At 36.3% G+C, this 14,412-nt stretch overlaps 2 protein-coding genes across 2 annotated transcripts in view; one reads left to right on the top strand and one right to left on the bottom strand.

The window, feature by feature from the left end:
- gas2 (growth arrest-specific protein 2) overlaps nt 1–885 on the top strand; it is a 26,746-nt gene extending 25,861 nt beyond the window's left edge. Inside the window, exon 11 of the mRNA XM_013315964.1 lies at nt 3–885. Coding sequence (XP_013171418.1) covers nt 3–653 — 651 coding nt within the window. The 3' untranslated portion in view covers nt 654–885. The remainder of the gene's footprint in view (nt 1–2) is intronic.
- A 2,117-nt stretch (nt 886–3,002) lies between these two features.
- On the bottom strand, nt 3,003–8,579 carry Septin2 (septin 2). The gene is made up of 8 exons (XM_013316282.1): nt 8,504–8,579; nt 8,050–8,167; nt 7,615–7,757; nt 7,076–7,262; nt 5,474–5,592; nt 5,089–5,281; nt 4,547–4,848; nt 3,003–4,459 (listed from the first exon to the last, which is right to left on the bottom strand). The coding sequence occupies exons 1-8, from the start codon at nt 8,531–8,533 to the stop codon at nt 4,292–4,294; spliced, it is 1,260 nt and encodes a 419-aa protein (XP_013171736.1). The 5' UTR covers nt 8,534–8,579; the 3' UTR covers nt 3,003–4,291.
- Nucleotides 8,580–14,412: the final 5,833 nt, after the last annotated feature.

The raw sequence follows: 14,412 nt of genomic DNA, 5'->3' as shown, positions 1-14,412 counted from the left end.
CCGCTCCCAACAAAAAAGAGAGCTTCGTCTCCTCCACCCCGAACAAGGCACGCCTAAAGTCCGCACTCACGCTGCCCATCAAGGCGGACCTCCCGCGCGCCCGCAAGCAGTCCGCACCCAGCTTCAGCACCCCCAACACGCCCACCAACCGGTCGACCCGCGCCCCCGGCGAGCTGCGGAAGTCTCTCACTTCGAACACTTTGCTAAATGCGCCAAAGAAATCCAGAAGTATGAGCCTCGGGCAGCAGAAGGACGAGAAGCCGTATGGGACGGAACGGGTCGGAAAGGCTAAGAGCCGCAGCACGACCGCGACGCCCGCGCCCACGCCGACACTCGGCAGCCGCAAGACGCGCAGTCAGAGCCTCGCCTCCACTCCGGTCAACGAGCCGCGCAGGACCTTCTCCGCGACCAACGGGCACGCCAAGAAGACGCGCAGCATGAGCCTGGCGACGACGACGGACTTCGGCAAGCCGCTGGTGAAGAGCGTGTCGCTGTCGACGGGCGGCGCGCCCATGACGCAGGCCGCCATCGAGGAGAGCATCCGACTCTCGCTGGCCGCCACGCTCGTCGACGACTCCTGCCCCAAGAGGCCCTTCCTCCACATCAAAGCCAAATACAGAAGTCCACCGCCGCGGGAAGTCCCTCCTAGATAACTTAGGTCCGTTCATTCCAGTAGTTGTACAATGTGACGCGAGGCCGGGGCTCCGAGGCGAGCGCTGAGTTCGCGAGCTAAGCATTAAGTAGATCTCCTAAGTAATCTCATTTGTTTAACCACGTAGTTATAAGTGGCAAATCACATTTATTAACTCGAAGGAATCCTAGTCATAATGAGTTTCTTTAAAATATATTGTATCTATTATTATTTGTAATTTAATCGTCATTACAATTTCAACATTATTTTTCATTTTAATTTATATTTTTAAAGGCGATACCAACATTATTATTATTATTTCTAAATTTAAATTGATATTTGTTTTAATTGAAGCGTCCCCTCACTCGCGCTTTATGATGTAATAAATATTTTCAGTTTTATTTCATTTCGTTTTTTTTATTTTATTTTTAGTACAACACTAAGTGCTTACTTACGTATTTGTATTTATTAAAATATGCTTTAAGTAGGTATTTGCCAACGTTTACAAATTATTATATCGCATTTCATTAGAACAGTTGAGTCAATCATGCTATATAACCTTATTTAGTTGTTAGGTTTTTCTCTCTAAATCTTCAAAAGCTGAGAATTTCATAAAAACAATCTCGAGGGTACAAAGACGATTAAGTCCACAGATATTTTCGTAATATAGATAAAAGAAATATTTTTGCACAATAGTTATAGGGGCACCAAAACACCTAAACTAAACAACCACGTTAAAATAAAAGGATAAATAAAACACACACAATAATTTGAGCTTCAATACACATGAAAGAAATATAAAATTAATACGTTCTAGGTTTTAAAATTAGTAATAAAGATATTAGAAATAAGTGCATGAGGACCTGTGGCCGAGTTATTTGAGTATTTTAACTTTTACAAAACACGATTTTCAAATTTACACATTAACTAAGATTTCACCAAATTATTCATAACTTTTATTCCCACGAGTATAAGGTGCTTTTCTTACATAAGACCTAAAACAAACTTTACATAAATAATATTCTGTATCGTTTACGTATAAAGCAATAATTTGTAAGCTACACTTTTCATTATTATATTTGAAGCAAATCTAGACCGAAAGGCAATGTTTTATGTCGGCTTTTACTGTCGACAAGTCAACTGCATTTTGTGCCAACATTTACACTTTACAAATGTTTAACTTAATAAACTTTTTATATTCAAATTGTTATCTTTTAATATAAATATAGCAACCTCTTCCCGTTTTCTCGAAGTTTTTGAAATTTTATATTATAACGTAAAAAATCCTTAAAGGTGATAATCGCGGGCAAGGGAACAGTGTGTAGGCACCCTTAGATCACTTGCAAATGTTCACATAGAATTTTGAGCAGTACGAGTATCCACTATCCAGGGTTGATGGCTAACGCACTGTCACTTCATGTTGAGCGAGCATTTAACACTGAGGCCACTCTTCTCTAAAACTTCGCTCTGCACTGGGTGAGTATAGATAATACATTAATTTCTATCAAAACATATAATGTGTAAATCAGCTTAGAATCGGTTCATAAGTTCAGTTCGAACAAACTTGAACCGTTGAGTTACGGTTCAGCAATTAAATTGTCAGTTCGCTGCTCATTGCGATGTGCTATAACTATGCGACTCTACGAGCCGCGAGCACTCCGCAGGTCAAAACGCAAATCGTAACTATATGTAGGTACAAATTCATCTGAATTGCGAACCGATTCACTGATCCGCTTCAAATATGTGAGCCATAAGTTGATTTGTAAGTTGGAAATTTTAGTTGACTGACGTCTGTATGTACATTATTGTGTAGAATGGAGGTGTGACGCACGTGTGCCTGCCGCTGTGCGCTTCGGTGACTCCGCACAAGCGGCGCTACACGTACTACCGCAATCTGTACAAGCCCGTCACATACGTCATGCCGCAGCCGCAGCCATTGAAAATATCACTCGTTTGAAATTGTATGCGTTTTATTTTACATCCCTCCACAAACATTACTTACCTAATGCTGAATGATACCCAAAGTTGTCCGAACCGATGGGGGAAAGACCCGGTCACAATTTGACCAAATATATTAGCAGCAAGTTCTCATAAGCAAGCGTAAAATTTTGAAAATAGTTTAGAAACATCTGTGCTTCTTCGTCGTTGTAGTCTTTTCAGAGTGTCCGTGGTCATCGGGCATCAGTAACCCGTTTTAAGAGGAGCCGCCTCTCCTCCCTAGACTTTTTAGTACATTGGTTACCTGTGTTTAGGGAACATCTATGTATGTTATGCCATATTACATACACTTTTAAAAATACAGAAAAAACTCGTAACATTTACGTTATACTTTTATTAAAATACACTTATCTAATACTAAATATAAGTAATACAAAGAAAAGAAAAGAAAAGAAAAGAAAAAGGAATGAATCGTTAAATACTGTTCAGATCATAATTCATTTCAACTTGATCATTGCTGATTGCTGTTGTAACTTAAAACTAACTAATTACTTAATATATAATAATAAAATCTAATAATTTGGCATATTATTTACTTTACAATTTCGTCAAGAAATTTTTGCACAAATTCCTAAAATGTGTCGTTTAAAAAAAATATTTTAATTAGTGAATTAAAGAGAACAAGTGTTGCTAAACTGCATCCGTCTGTCTCTCCTGTATACACTATGTATATATGCAATAGTTTAATTCATATCAAATATTGTAACACACAAACACTAATATAAACATTATAAAAGCTTAGGCAAGTTAGAGACGTCCCCACCATGTACAAAACAATAGGACAACTATGTTTAACATTTAAAAGAAAAAAAAGGAATGACTTGTAGGGATTACATTGAGATATTTAAAATAGGTCCGACAAGGAAATACATAATCCATACATTAATTACTAGACAATTTATTGAATAAACATTTTGTCTATGATGTGGGAACGTCGTTAAAACAAATCTCAAGTCTTATAAGTTACAAATTTATGTTAAAAATTGCATAAAAACGCAAATTAAAATACAAATGATTCGATAAAATGTATTTTAGTGAATGATTCAAAATATTTAAATATACTTGTATAAGTAAGTCGAGGGGAATTCCTTATTCTTAATAAATATTGTAGAAATGGATATCGTTGCTTAAAACATATCTTAATGCTAAATATAAATTAATATTTTGGTGCAATATTGATTATTTCAATGATTGAATAAGCAATGACATTATTTGTCAGATATAATTATGATTTACAAAAGTGCATTCAGATATAAACATTGCATATATAAAAGAATTTGTTCTTTTTCATTTCAACTTTTATAATATTAATTACTTTCATGGTTCATGTTCAATTATATTTAGAATGAGACTGCTGTAGCCAAGAAAGTTGTCTGTAGAGTGGTAGTTACAATATGTTCCGCCATATTCAAAGTGCACCACAATCGCTTTATATGCTTACAACATCATAAAGCAATATTGATGTAAAATGTTTTAAATCTTGACGTGTGAGTGATCAGAGAACTTAGCACGAATATTCTTACAATTTTCTTAACGTCATCGACACAACCTCATCAACAAGTTTTGTCGATGAGGTTAGAAAGACGCATATCGCAAATATTGGTGGTAGACCCTCAGAGTGCAGCAACCGGCGACACGTCGGACAGGTAGAGGTTGCTGTGGCTACTTCTTCTTGCTCTTGCCGAGGGTGAGGGTGTGGTGCGCCTGCGCGCTCTGCTGCTTGCGCCGGTTGAATTCGATCGTCTCGTCCTCTATCTTCTTACGCAGCTCCTCGAGCCGCTTCTTCTCTTCTGTGTGATCCTTCTTCAGCTTGTCGAATTTCGCATGGAGCTGGAAATAAAAATAGCAAATTATTTATTTCGTTGTCTTAATTAATTTAAAAAGAGTACAGTCGTCAATGTTGTTGAGGTGACGTACCTCCTTCTCGGCCTCCTTGAGCTCAGCCTCCTTCTCCTTGACGCGCTGCACGAACATCTGGCGCATCTCGTCCTCCTTGTGCTGCAGCTCGGCGAGGTGGGCGCTGCGCTTCTGCTCGAAGGTCTGCTGGAAGGAGACGGGCTTGTTGTCGGCGTCCACGTCGCTGAAGCCCATCTGCTGCAGGCGGCGGCGCCGGTACAGCTCGTAGTGGCGCGCGTGCGTCTTCTCGCGCATGTCCTCCATGTTAGTGCGGATCAGCATCTCGCGCAGCTTCACGAAGTCGCAGTGAGACTCGTTCTCCACTGCAACATTGCATTATATACAACATTACATCTCATCACTACACGTTAACATAGTGATGGACGCCTGCAACGACAGACATCTGTTGCCCATGTGTTCATACAGCACAAAGCGAGGAAAGAGAAAGTGTAAATCATTCCGTGTTTTTAACTATATATGTGTGTGCCTTAGGCCTAATATCAATCGCTCCTTCGTCACGAAGGAGACGTGGGAGTTGATGTATGTATGAGAGGTAGGTATACCTTGCACGGTGCCCCAGGGGTACTGGCGGGCGCGCACGGTCTTGTTGCCTAGCTTCACGAAGTCGGTGCTGCCGACGACGGCGAAGGGGATGTGCGAGTTCATGGCGCCGTTCACCTCCGACACGGACTCGTCGTCCACCGGGAACTGGTAGATCTCCACGCCGTTCGCCTGCAGCTCGTGCATTATCTTTGACTGAAACGCAAACAATATCTCATTCAAACTACTGTAATTACATATAGTCAAAGTAACATGTTGTGATATCTACATGATACTGAAGTGCTGGTAAGCAACTAATGTCATTTTTTAAATAAGAGGTCACATGAGGTACATATAGCAACAATCCCATAGCAATGAATCATTTGTAGTGAGAACAATGAGACCAACCTTGAACTTCTGGAGCTCCGTCTTGGAGATGGTGTCAGCCTTCGCAATTATAGGTATGATGTTAACCTTCGTATCTAACTTCTTCATGCACACCAGGTCGATTGACTTCAGGCCATGTCCTGGAATACAAAAGTATATCTCTTAATAAGCAAATAAAATTGTCTAAAAAGGTTCCTCATTCTCTCTAAAAATATCATATTATTGTGACTTTCATAGTGTTGTTATGGAGGACATAAATACAATTTCACTTTCTAGTTTAGTAGAACAATATATGAGCCATAGAAATATTGAATGCATGTCCTTGACACTTGTCAGTCAGTAAGCAGTACAGAGAACAGACATATTCAGATCGCGCGCGACATACAAACGCGACGTCCTCGTGACACGCTCTCCGTCCCAAATACCACTAACGGTAAAGTTACTTTTACTTATCAGCTGCAGGAATTAAGTGTCATATATTCATATTAAAAACAACCGTCCAATAACTTTACGCAACTTCTTTTTCATATTTAACTATCTACTAGCCTTTGCCCTCGACTTTGAGCAGAGTATAAAAAACTTTCTAAATACCCCATTCCAGACTGACAATCTTATATTCTATCCATACAAAGATTAGCATTTATAATACATACTAGTATAATATAAACTATGATCTGATATCATGAAGAAAGAATTCTTCAAATATAATTGTAAGTTAATAAGAAACATGTTGACTAGTTGTTAATATATTTTATATGAATTGTTTATATTTAGAGTAATAATATTATAAAAATGTGTACATATCATAAACAAAAACACATTCAGATGTTACAACAGGAATTGATATATTGTTTACATCTGTCTCATTGTTACCAATTTGCATTGAGTTTATATTAATGTCATGTAAGAGAAAGAATGTTAATGATTAGTACACTGAAACAATCATTGAATAAATGGTATTCAGTGCAGCGCCCCACACAACTTTAATTTGTTTTATATCCTTGTTTGCAAAATGACTTCATCCTGTTAACACGCGTTATCGAACGGAAAACTATGATTGCCTTATAAAAGGTAATATAAGAATTGAGGAATAATTTTAGAAACTACAAAATGAACATTTACTATTTACTAAACAACATTGAAAAACATAAATCCAACAGAGTATGTGTTTCCATATTTATAGTGCAAAAGGTGATTGAACTCAATATTGTGTTTGTCCACTACTAGTTTGTGAGTGCACTTTGTGACTAGAATATTAATAGCACAACACACTGATATCTAATGAAAGTTATGACCCTTCATAAATTAAACCGTGTCAACTAATAATAATAAAGGACCAATTATCAACGGGTAAAAGTTCTAATAAAACCCATGCTCGCCTTAATCATACCCAGTCATTAAATATTATGCCTTAGTATAGGATTAGTATGTAAAACATACACTAAGAGAATGTCTCTGTAACCGTTAGAGTGGTTAAATCACTCAGAACTGAAGCTAGATAAAATTGGAACAAAAGAAACACCTCTAATGTGACCAAAAGCATAACTACTGACAAACAAATTTGACAAACATTTATTACTTTACATAAAAATTGAGTCCTGTATCAAATGAAACATATCATACCTGTTGGACAGATGAAGTACAGACAGACGTGTAGACGACTATCATGGTATGTGGGCAGGGAACGCTTGATCTTCAACTCCTCCTGCAGGTACGCCTCAAACTGTGCATCTATGTAGTCCACCACCGCCTTGAAGCTGTCCTCCTTGTTCACTTGATCACCGTAGCCCACCGTGTCACAAATTGTCAGCTAGACAAATAAAATATGTGTTACACTTTAAATTTTTTTTTTGCAGAATCACATATTTTACTATTTACTAAAATACAATTTTTAAAGTTATTCTATTTTAATTATGAGATCATAACAAAAGTCAAACTTTCATACATAAAACTTAACTTGAAAAAATGTTTAAAGCCGGCAACATATTTGTGGTTCCTCTGGTGTTGCAGGTGTTTATGGGCATTGGATCAATTAGTATCAGACAATCCATTGCTTGTTTACCTCTTCCTCATTAAAGAAAGACTTAATGTATAGTCCAGAATAATATCAAGATCACCATCTACATCATTGTAAAACGGTATGACCATCCTGTACAATTCACCTTTAATCTGACGCTGCTTTCCTGCAGCTCATATGTGTGTGCCTTCAGTTTCACTGTGGGCAGGTTGTGTGGGCTGGGGGACGACTCAAAGTTGGTGTTGAACAATGAATCCATAAGTGTTGATTTGCCAAGACCAGTCTCACCTGTACACATAAAGGAAATTAACATATTTACTCTTTAATTGCAATAAAAACGTTTTGCTGTGCGAACAGGGTACTTATGGGCCCAACCGTTCTTTTCTTATATTGTGACCATGATCTTTTTGTAGAAATATGTTTCAATCACCATTTAGCTGCTATATCTAAACATTTGTGACAGATTTGTATCACTGAAAAGAGTTTGTGTATAAGTATGTTAAACTAACAAGTACAAAGTTGATAACGCCGGCCGAACAAGTGATTAGTCAAACATCGTAACAAGTTATTCATAACTTACCAATGCATAGGATGTTGAACACGAAACCATTCTGCACGCTCTTATTCACCAGCTGATCTGGAAGGCTGTCGAACCCGACGTGCCCCGACAACTTCAGAGTTCGCATTGCGGACTCCGCCTTCAACGAAATTAACTTTGAAAACCGACTATAAACTTGCAAACCTTTGACTATGGATACCTGGTACTGAAGGCCTTAACAATTGCAAATATATACATTTTGAAACATAAACAAAACAAAGGTTTAATAATTCGTGACGTTATTTATCAGAATTTATAAATAATAAACCTACAAAACGCCCAACGGTGTTTTCTTTTTTTTTAAGTAAATATTCCAACATTAATAACGAACCGTTTAAAACCATACAATAGCTATTTATATAAAATACAACATTCCGTTTACATATTAAACAATAGTTATTGTATTTACAACTAAAACAGTTTAATTAAAACTTACTTTAGGAACCTCAACTTCAATCGCCGCCATGTTTATTCGCACTGTGACTGACGAATACTGAAGTTAAATACAAAATGGTAGTGGAAGTACGACTGACCGTTGCACACTTCACGTCACAAGGCTTGCAACACTTAAAACTTTAAAAATTATTTTCTTATTTGAATTTTAATTGTAAGTAATTTGTGTTTCAGTCGATTTTGTGTTCAATAATTCTATAACAATTATTTAAATGCGTGGTAGAGAAGGTTAATCGTATTTTTTTACTTTTATAAAATAAAATCACTCTTTGACAATATACTTCAAACTTTTTTTTAATGTTGGTGAACATGTTTCATAAATTGCAACTAGAAGTTTTTAGCTTAAATGCTAGGTAGATCGAACAAATTTGTGCGAATTGCAAAAATGTTTAAGATACTACTAAAAACATATTAATTATAAAAAAATTGCGACCAAAAACTACATGAAACATCATTAAGGAAATTTCGAATACATTAATGAGTCATAGTTTTTATTTGTATCATTTCATAAGTTTAGATTGAAAGTCGGCAAGGTCTAAAATAAATTTAAAACAACCACGTTTTAGCAAGCCTAACAACTAAATAACGAAAGTATATTAATTTAAACTCCCAACAAAACAATATTGATTTATTGGCAAAAATTGACGTGAACATTCATATTATGGCAACACTTTATAATTCCAAAATGGTAGAAAGCGACATTGGTGCGTTATCATGTGAGCCGATGGAATAATGTTTTCTTGAATTTTTTCGTCGTGAGTGGATTAAATTTTGTGTGTAAGTGAATAGTGACATAGTTAAATATGGCGGACTTAAAGTCGCCGCCTTTTAGTGAAATTACGAGACCTGAGGAAGTAGTCAGGATGACGACGAACGATAGCCTGAAATTTGCAGTCCTTATCGGCTTGATTGAAGTCGGACAGGTGACCAACCGGGAGGTGGTGAATACCGTCTTACATCTGGTAAGCCTAGATGATGAAATTGTCTCTTATAAACTTTCGTTTTAATCGGAAAATTGATAGAATTCTTATTGGATTCGTCTTGGAAAGGTTAGTTGCGGACGATCAGTTTCCATACTTACGTCAAATTAAACAACTTGTTTTTTTTTTATTTCTCGTGGTCTTTCTTCTGTTGTTAGAGAAAGATTGTTTAAGAATATTGAGTGCGATGAACTAGGTCTATTTTTCTTGTTTTTATCGATCGTTTGGTGTTGTGAATGGTGGAATAGTGCGGCGGAGGTTGTAGCCGGCGAGCGTTTGTTTTGATCGTTGTATTAGCTTTCGACGGCATGTAAACGATAAATAAACCACTATGGCTGTATTATCTTATGCTCATGAGTATTATTCGTAAGCATTTCCACGTACATTTTCCTGCTTTTAGTAATTACTAAATGTACGATGTCAGAGTTTAAGATGATTCTAAGTTTTACGCTGGATCGTCTGTAATGAGGGCGTGAAACAAATTGGGTTTCTTGGCTTTCGTATGATGGTTTTCATACAATAATCGTGAGTTTTTTAAATATAAAAATCGCATGATTACACGGATTGGCTCGTGTTATGCCACGCAACGTGTTGTGGAATTTCGATGGTGGTAGGTATATTTATTAGTCGAGATCTAAACGGTGTTATTTTTCTTTTTAATAATTTTCAACTGTATCGTATTTCTACTTCTCAACATTTATTTTGTTATTTTGCACTTTACAACTCCAAGACTTTTTTATTCCCGAATATTTGATATACACAATGATATTTGGTGCTGACTTGACATTTTATCGCATGGGTTACTACGTTAATATTAGCCGATTCACTTTTCGGAGCGTCTGTGGCTCAGGGGTTAAGCATATGACTGGTTTTCTGCAGGTATCGATATGGATTCGAATCCTGTCATGTATCAATGTGATTTCGATTTACATCGTGATGCAAATTGCATATTGCGAAGGAATTTAAAGATTTGTGTGAAGACAACCCGTACTGGGCCAGCGTGGTTAACTATAGCCTAGTCAGTACGTATAGAGAGCTGATGATGATGATTCACTCTTCTTTTAAAGGTGAAAATGTTAAAAATCAGTCCTTGTCACCAATAATGTTTATATTAATTCGTAAGGAAAAAACACACTGACCTCATTACAATCAGATTTTGTTGCTTAACATATACTTGTGACGTAATTATTGGCAGAAACATCGTCTCCTGTATAATATAAGCTAAATTTACGCTCGTGATAAAGATCTAGACGAGCAAGATTGATAGCGGGAGAGGCGACCTAAGATTAAAGGGCTTATTCCTCTGCATAGTGAGAAAATAAAATATATTTCACAAGACAATGCAGCAATCAGATGTTAGAATAAAAAGCAAAACGTAAAAAATAACCGTTAGTTGGTATTGCAAAACATTCTCACAAAAACATACTTAATATGTCCTACTTAAACTGACTAAAAAGGGATTGTTAACACTATTAGTCAGGTTTGAAGTGTTTGTATTACTAATATTATAAATGCGAATGTTTGAATGAATGGATGGATGTTTGTTAGAAGGTATCTCCAGAATAGCTCAATAGATCTCGCTGAATGGCTTAGATGTAGAGTATAGTCTGGAAGAACGCATGATTAATTTTTCTTTTTAATTTCGCACGGACAGAGTCGCGGACAGAAGCTTGTTGCAAAACTTTTAGACAATCAGCTCATTTTGTATGCTCTCTACGTGTCTAGTTTCCGTCAGTTACGTAACTAAGCAATAAAATATATTTTATAGACGCGCTATATACAATGTTGTTAATGTTTTATTATACTCTGGATACAGATAAAATTATTCATACTGAAACTTACTATTTGACGGCTTTATCAAATTAATTAACAATGGATGTTTACTGAGAACAGAATTAAAATAATTTAGTTCGTATTTGTGTCAGTCTAGCTTTTGTCAGTTGAGATGAAAATATCGTTTAAATGCGAACCCCGTAAAATATATCTGTTTGAACGATATTATCTGATTCAATCATTCTGTTTAGATGGCAACTTTTTTCGATAGATTTTAGAGGAAATGGGATAGGGATTGGTCAAGTATATTGTAATGTTCACACGCCTATCATAGTTATTGATTAAGCTTGTCAGTGATAAGTTTATCAGTGATATTCGCTGACCCATAGATAAAGATACCATTTATTAAATTTCATACATACATTTGTATTATTACTATTGTAGTTATTAACGTACTAGCTATCGCCTGCAACTCCGTCCGCGCGAGATTTTAATAAAACTTTAGTAGACGATCTCTTCATCCAGGCTATGTTCTACATCTGTGGCAAATTTCAGCAAGATCAATGCAGCTGTTCTGAATATACCTTCTAAAAACATTCATCAAAGGTATTTATAATATTAGTAAAATATTAAGATTCATGTGGTGGTGGTGAGAAGATCATTGTCTAGCATTTCCAAATACTAAATAACTTAAAACTACATTTGTTTTAAAACTTGTACGAAAGATGATGATAAAGATAGTTTTATAGGGAAGCCTCAAACGACCTTAATACCGTAGCCTACATCACGTGTCTTGTAATATTTCTAATGTATATTACTTAAGTGGCATAGTGTGCATCTTAGCATATGTCGCCTCGCGGTTGCACAAGTTAGATAAAGCGTTGCGTCATATAACATACAATATGTCCCGACATAGTGTATGTTATATGAATAAGAACGACTTAGAACGATTAGTGAGTTTCTGAACCACCGAATTTTTACCTTAAAAATGTAATAAGCACCAGCGTAATACAGAAAAAAGGTAATGTTTGTGTTTTATTTTATAATTATAAAGTTAACTTTATAATATGTAAAATAGAAAAATAAAATATTTATATTTCTGATAAATATTGGTGCAGTGCAGGTTCTGATCCAAGTGCGCCGATATCCTGACGACTGGCAGCGCGCCAGGCAAAACTTTTATTTATTACACTTTACAAATTAATTATTTCAAGTATCCTTACACAATACAGCTTTGCATAACTTTATTAAGTTAATTAATCACCATTCTGATACTCAGAGAAGTTACTTACTAAGGCAGTCATTTAGTTTTTTTTTTATTTAAGTTGTTAAAGCAATTAATATGTCTACGATATTGACTAGTTGGTTGTGGATAATGTAAACAAAGCGGAGACGGTACGTGTATGACGTCATCCGACATATTGGATTTGTGTCAACGTTGTGTATATTGGACCGTCATTGTGTTGTCCTTGCGCAGAACCTAGTAGCACTAACAAAGTCATTACGAACTGTATTGCCTTACCACTTGCTACAAATACGTCGAAACAACAATGTCTATTAGTGGGCTTAACAGTATGCTTCGAATTGTTGTCATGGGATTGTTAATCAAATCTTTTGTAATGATATCGAATTGTTTTTATTTTTTATACTCTGTGAAACGGGATTAAAGGTGTATAAAAAACTGGGAGAAAGAAAAAAGGGTGTCGCCCGCGATTCCGATAGCGCGAGATTAAAAAAAAGCTTAATTTAGTACCCTATATGTTCTTCGAGACTATGTTCTAAATCAATGCCAAATTTCAGCGCAGCAGATCCATGCAGCCGTTCTGGAAATACCTTCTAACAAACATCCATCCCTTTAAACATTTGCATTTATGATATTAATAAGATTAGTAATATGTAACGTATAGCTTTGATTCAACGTTAAATATAATATATTTTGGAAGACGTACAAAGTAATAAAGTCACGGTTCTTAGAAAGGAAAAACTACGTAACTGTGCTAAGATCGTTAACGAAAAAAAAAAGATACAAAAAAAAGACATTCATTGTTCCCCGCCGTGAAGAGGTATCACGCGTTCTTGACCGCGACCTTGTCTTGAGCAGTAATGTACTGCACTGCGATTTACATTGCTGTTACTGATAGACTTTTAATCCTGATATGTTGTACTCAGCAGGCGATGGATAAGCACAATGAATTGATTTCCGTTACTAGTGGAATTTAATGATGGAAAGTGAAGGGGCTGGTCAGTAAATACTGATGAATTGTGTTGACATTTATAAACAACGACTCGTTTTATTCCATTGTAATGACGCAACTTTGAGATTGTCATATATCTTCAAGTTATTTGTAACAAGTGAATTCGACGTGATACGACGCTCGCGCGCCGAATTAGAAAAAAACTTAACAAGTAGCCTATGTGTTCTTCCAGACTGTGTTTTAACCATGTCATCAAAATCCGTTTCGTGGTTCCAGGGATACCTTCTAACAAACATCCATCCATTCATCCATCTAATCTTTCACATTTATAATATTAATAAGATAGAAAGTATATTATTTCATATTTACCTACAGTTTGCTTTAATTTATTTTAAGTGGGTACTACAGCATGCATTTGAACCCTTTTGGTGTCAATTACATGGTAGGTGTACAGAGGCGCCCTCCAGCGGGAAACAATGGCGACCACAAAGGGCCGGTCGCGACCAGCGGCGTGTGACCCCTGCGCTGGGTAATTGCCGTCCTCGAGCGGAACTATCGATCGATGCTAGCAGCTCAATGTTATGTTGTCTCGTAATGCTGTAAATTTCAAAGTTATGATGCTAGATTCATAAGAATATGCGTTATTTAATATTCAAACAAAATGTATGAGATGCCTTGAAAAGATACAATTAAAAGTTATTAATTTAATTGATGTAGAAAAGGGAATAAATTAACATATAAATTTCTTGATCTTTTCGTTTATTTTACCAGTTTAAATCGCATGTCGTTAGTAAAAATCTCGTACGTTTTCATGTAATAAATTTCACAGTATAATAGACATATAAAATCATATTTTGATATTATAAAACGTACAATTTCCGTTTGCACTCTCAAGGATTTTTGCCTCATAACCAAATGGACGCCGGCGGGGTGGGGGGGGGGGG

This window comes from Papilio xuthus, unplaced genomic scaffold, assembly GCF_000836235.2.
Source record: "Papilio xuthus unplaced genomic scaffold, Pxut_1.1 DF826949.1, whole genome shotgun sequence".
NCBI classification, from domain to species: Eukaryota; Metazoa; Arthropoda; class Insecta; order Lepidoptera; family Papilionidae; genus Papilio; species Papilio xuthus.
This window is presented reverse-complemented; position numbering and strand designations above follow the sequence as displayed.

Coding starts and splice junctions, on each gene's coding strand:
- Septin2 (XM_013316282.1), bottom strand. CDS start 8,533: ATGGCGGCGATTGAAGTTGAGGTTCCTAAA. Junction 7,263..7,614: donor AAAGCAGCGTCAGATTAAAG/GTGAATTGTACA, acceptor TTATTTGTCTAG/CTGACAATTTGTGACACGGT. Junction 5,593..7,075: donor GTACTTCATCTGTCCAACAG/GTATGATATGTT, acceptor TTTGTATTCCAG/GACATGGCCTGAAGTCAATC.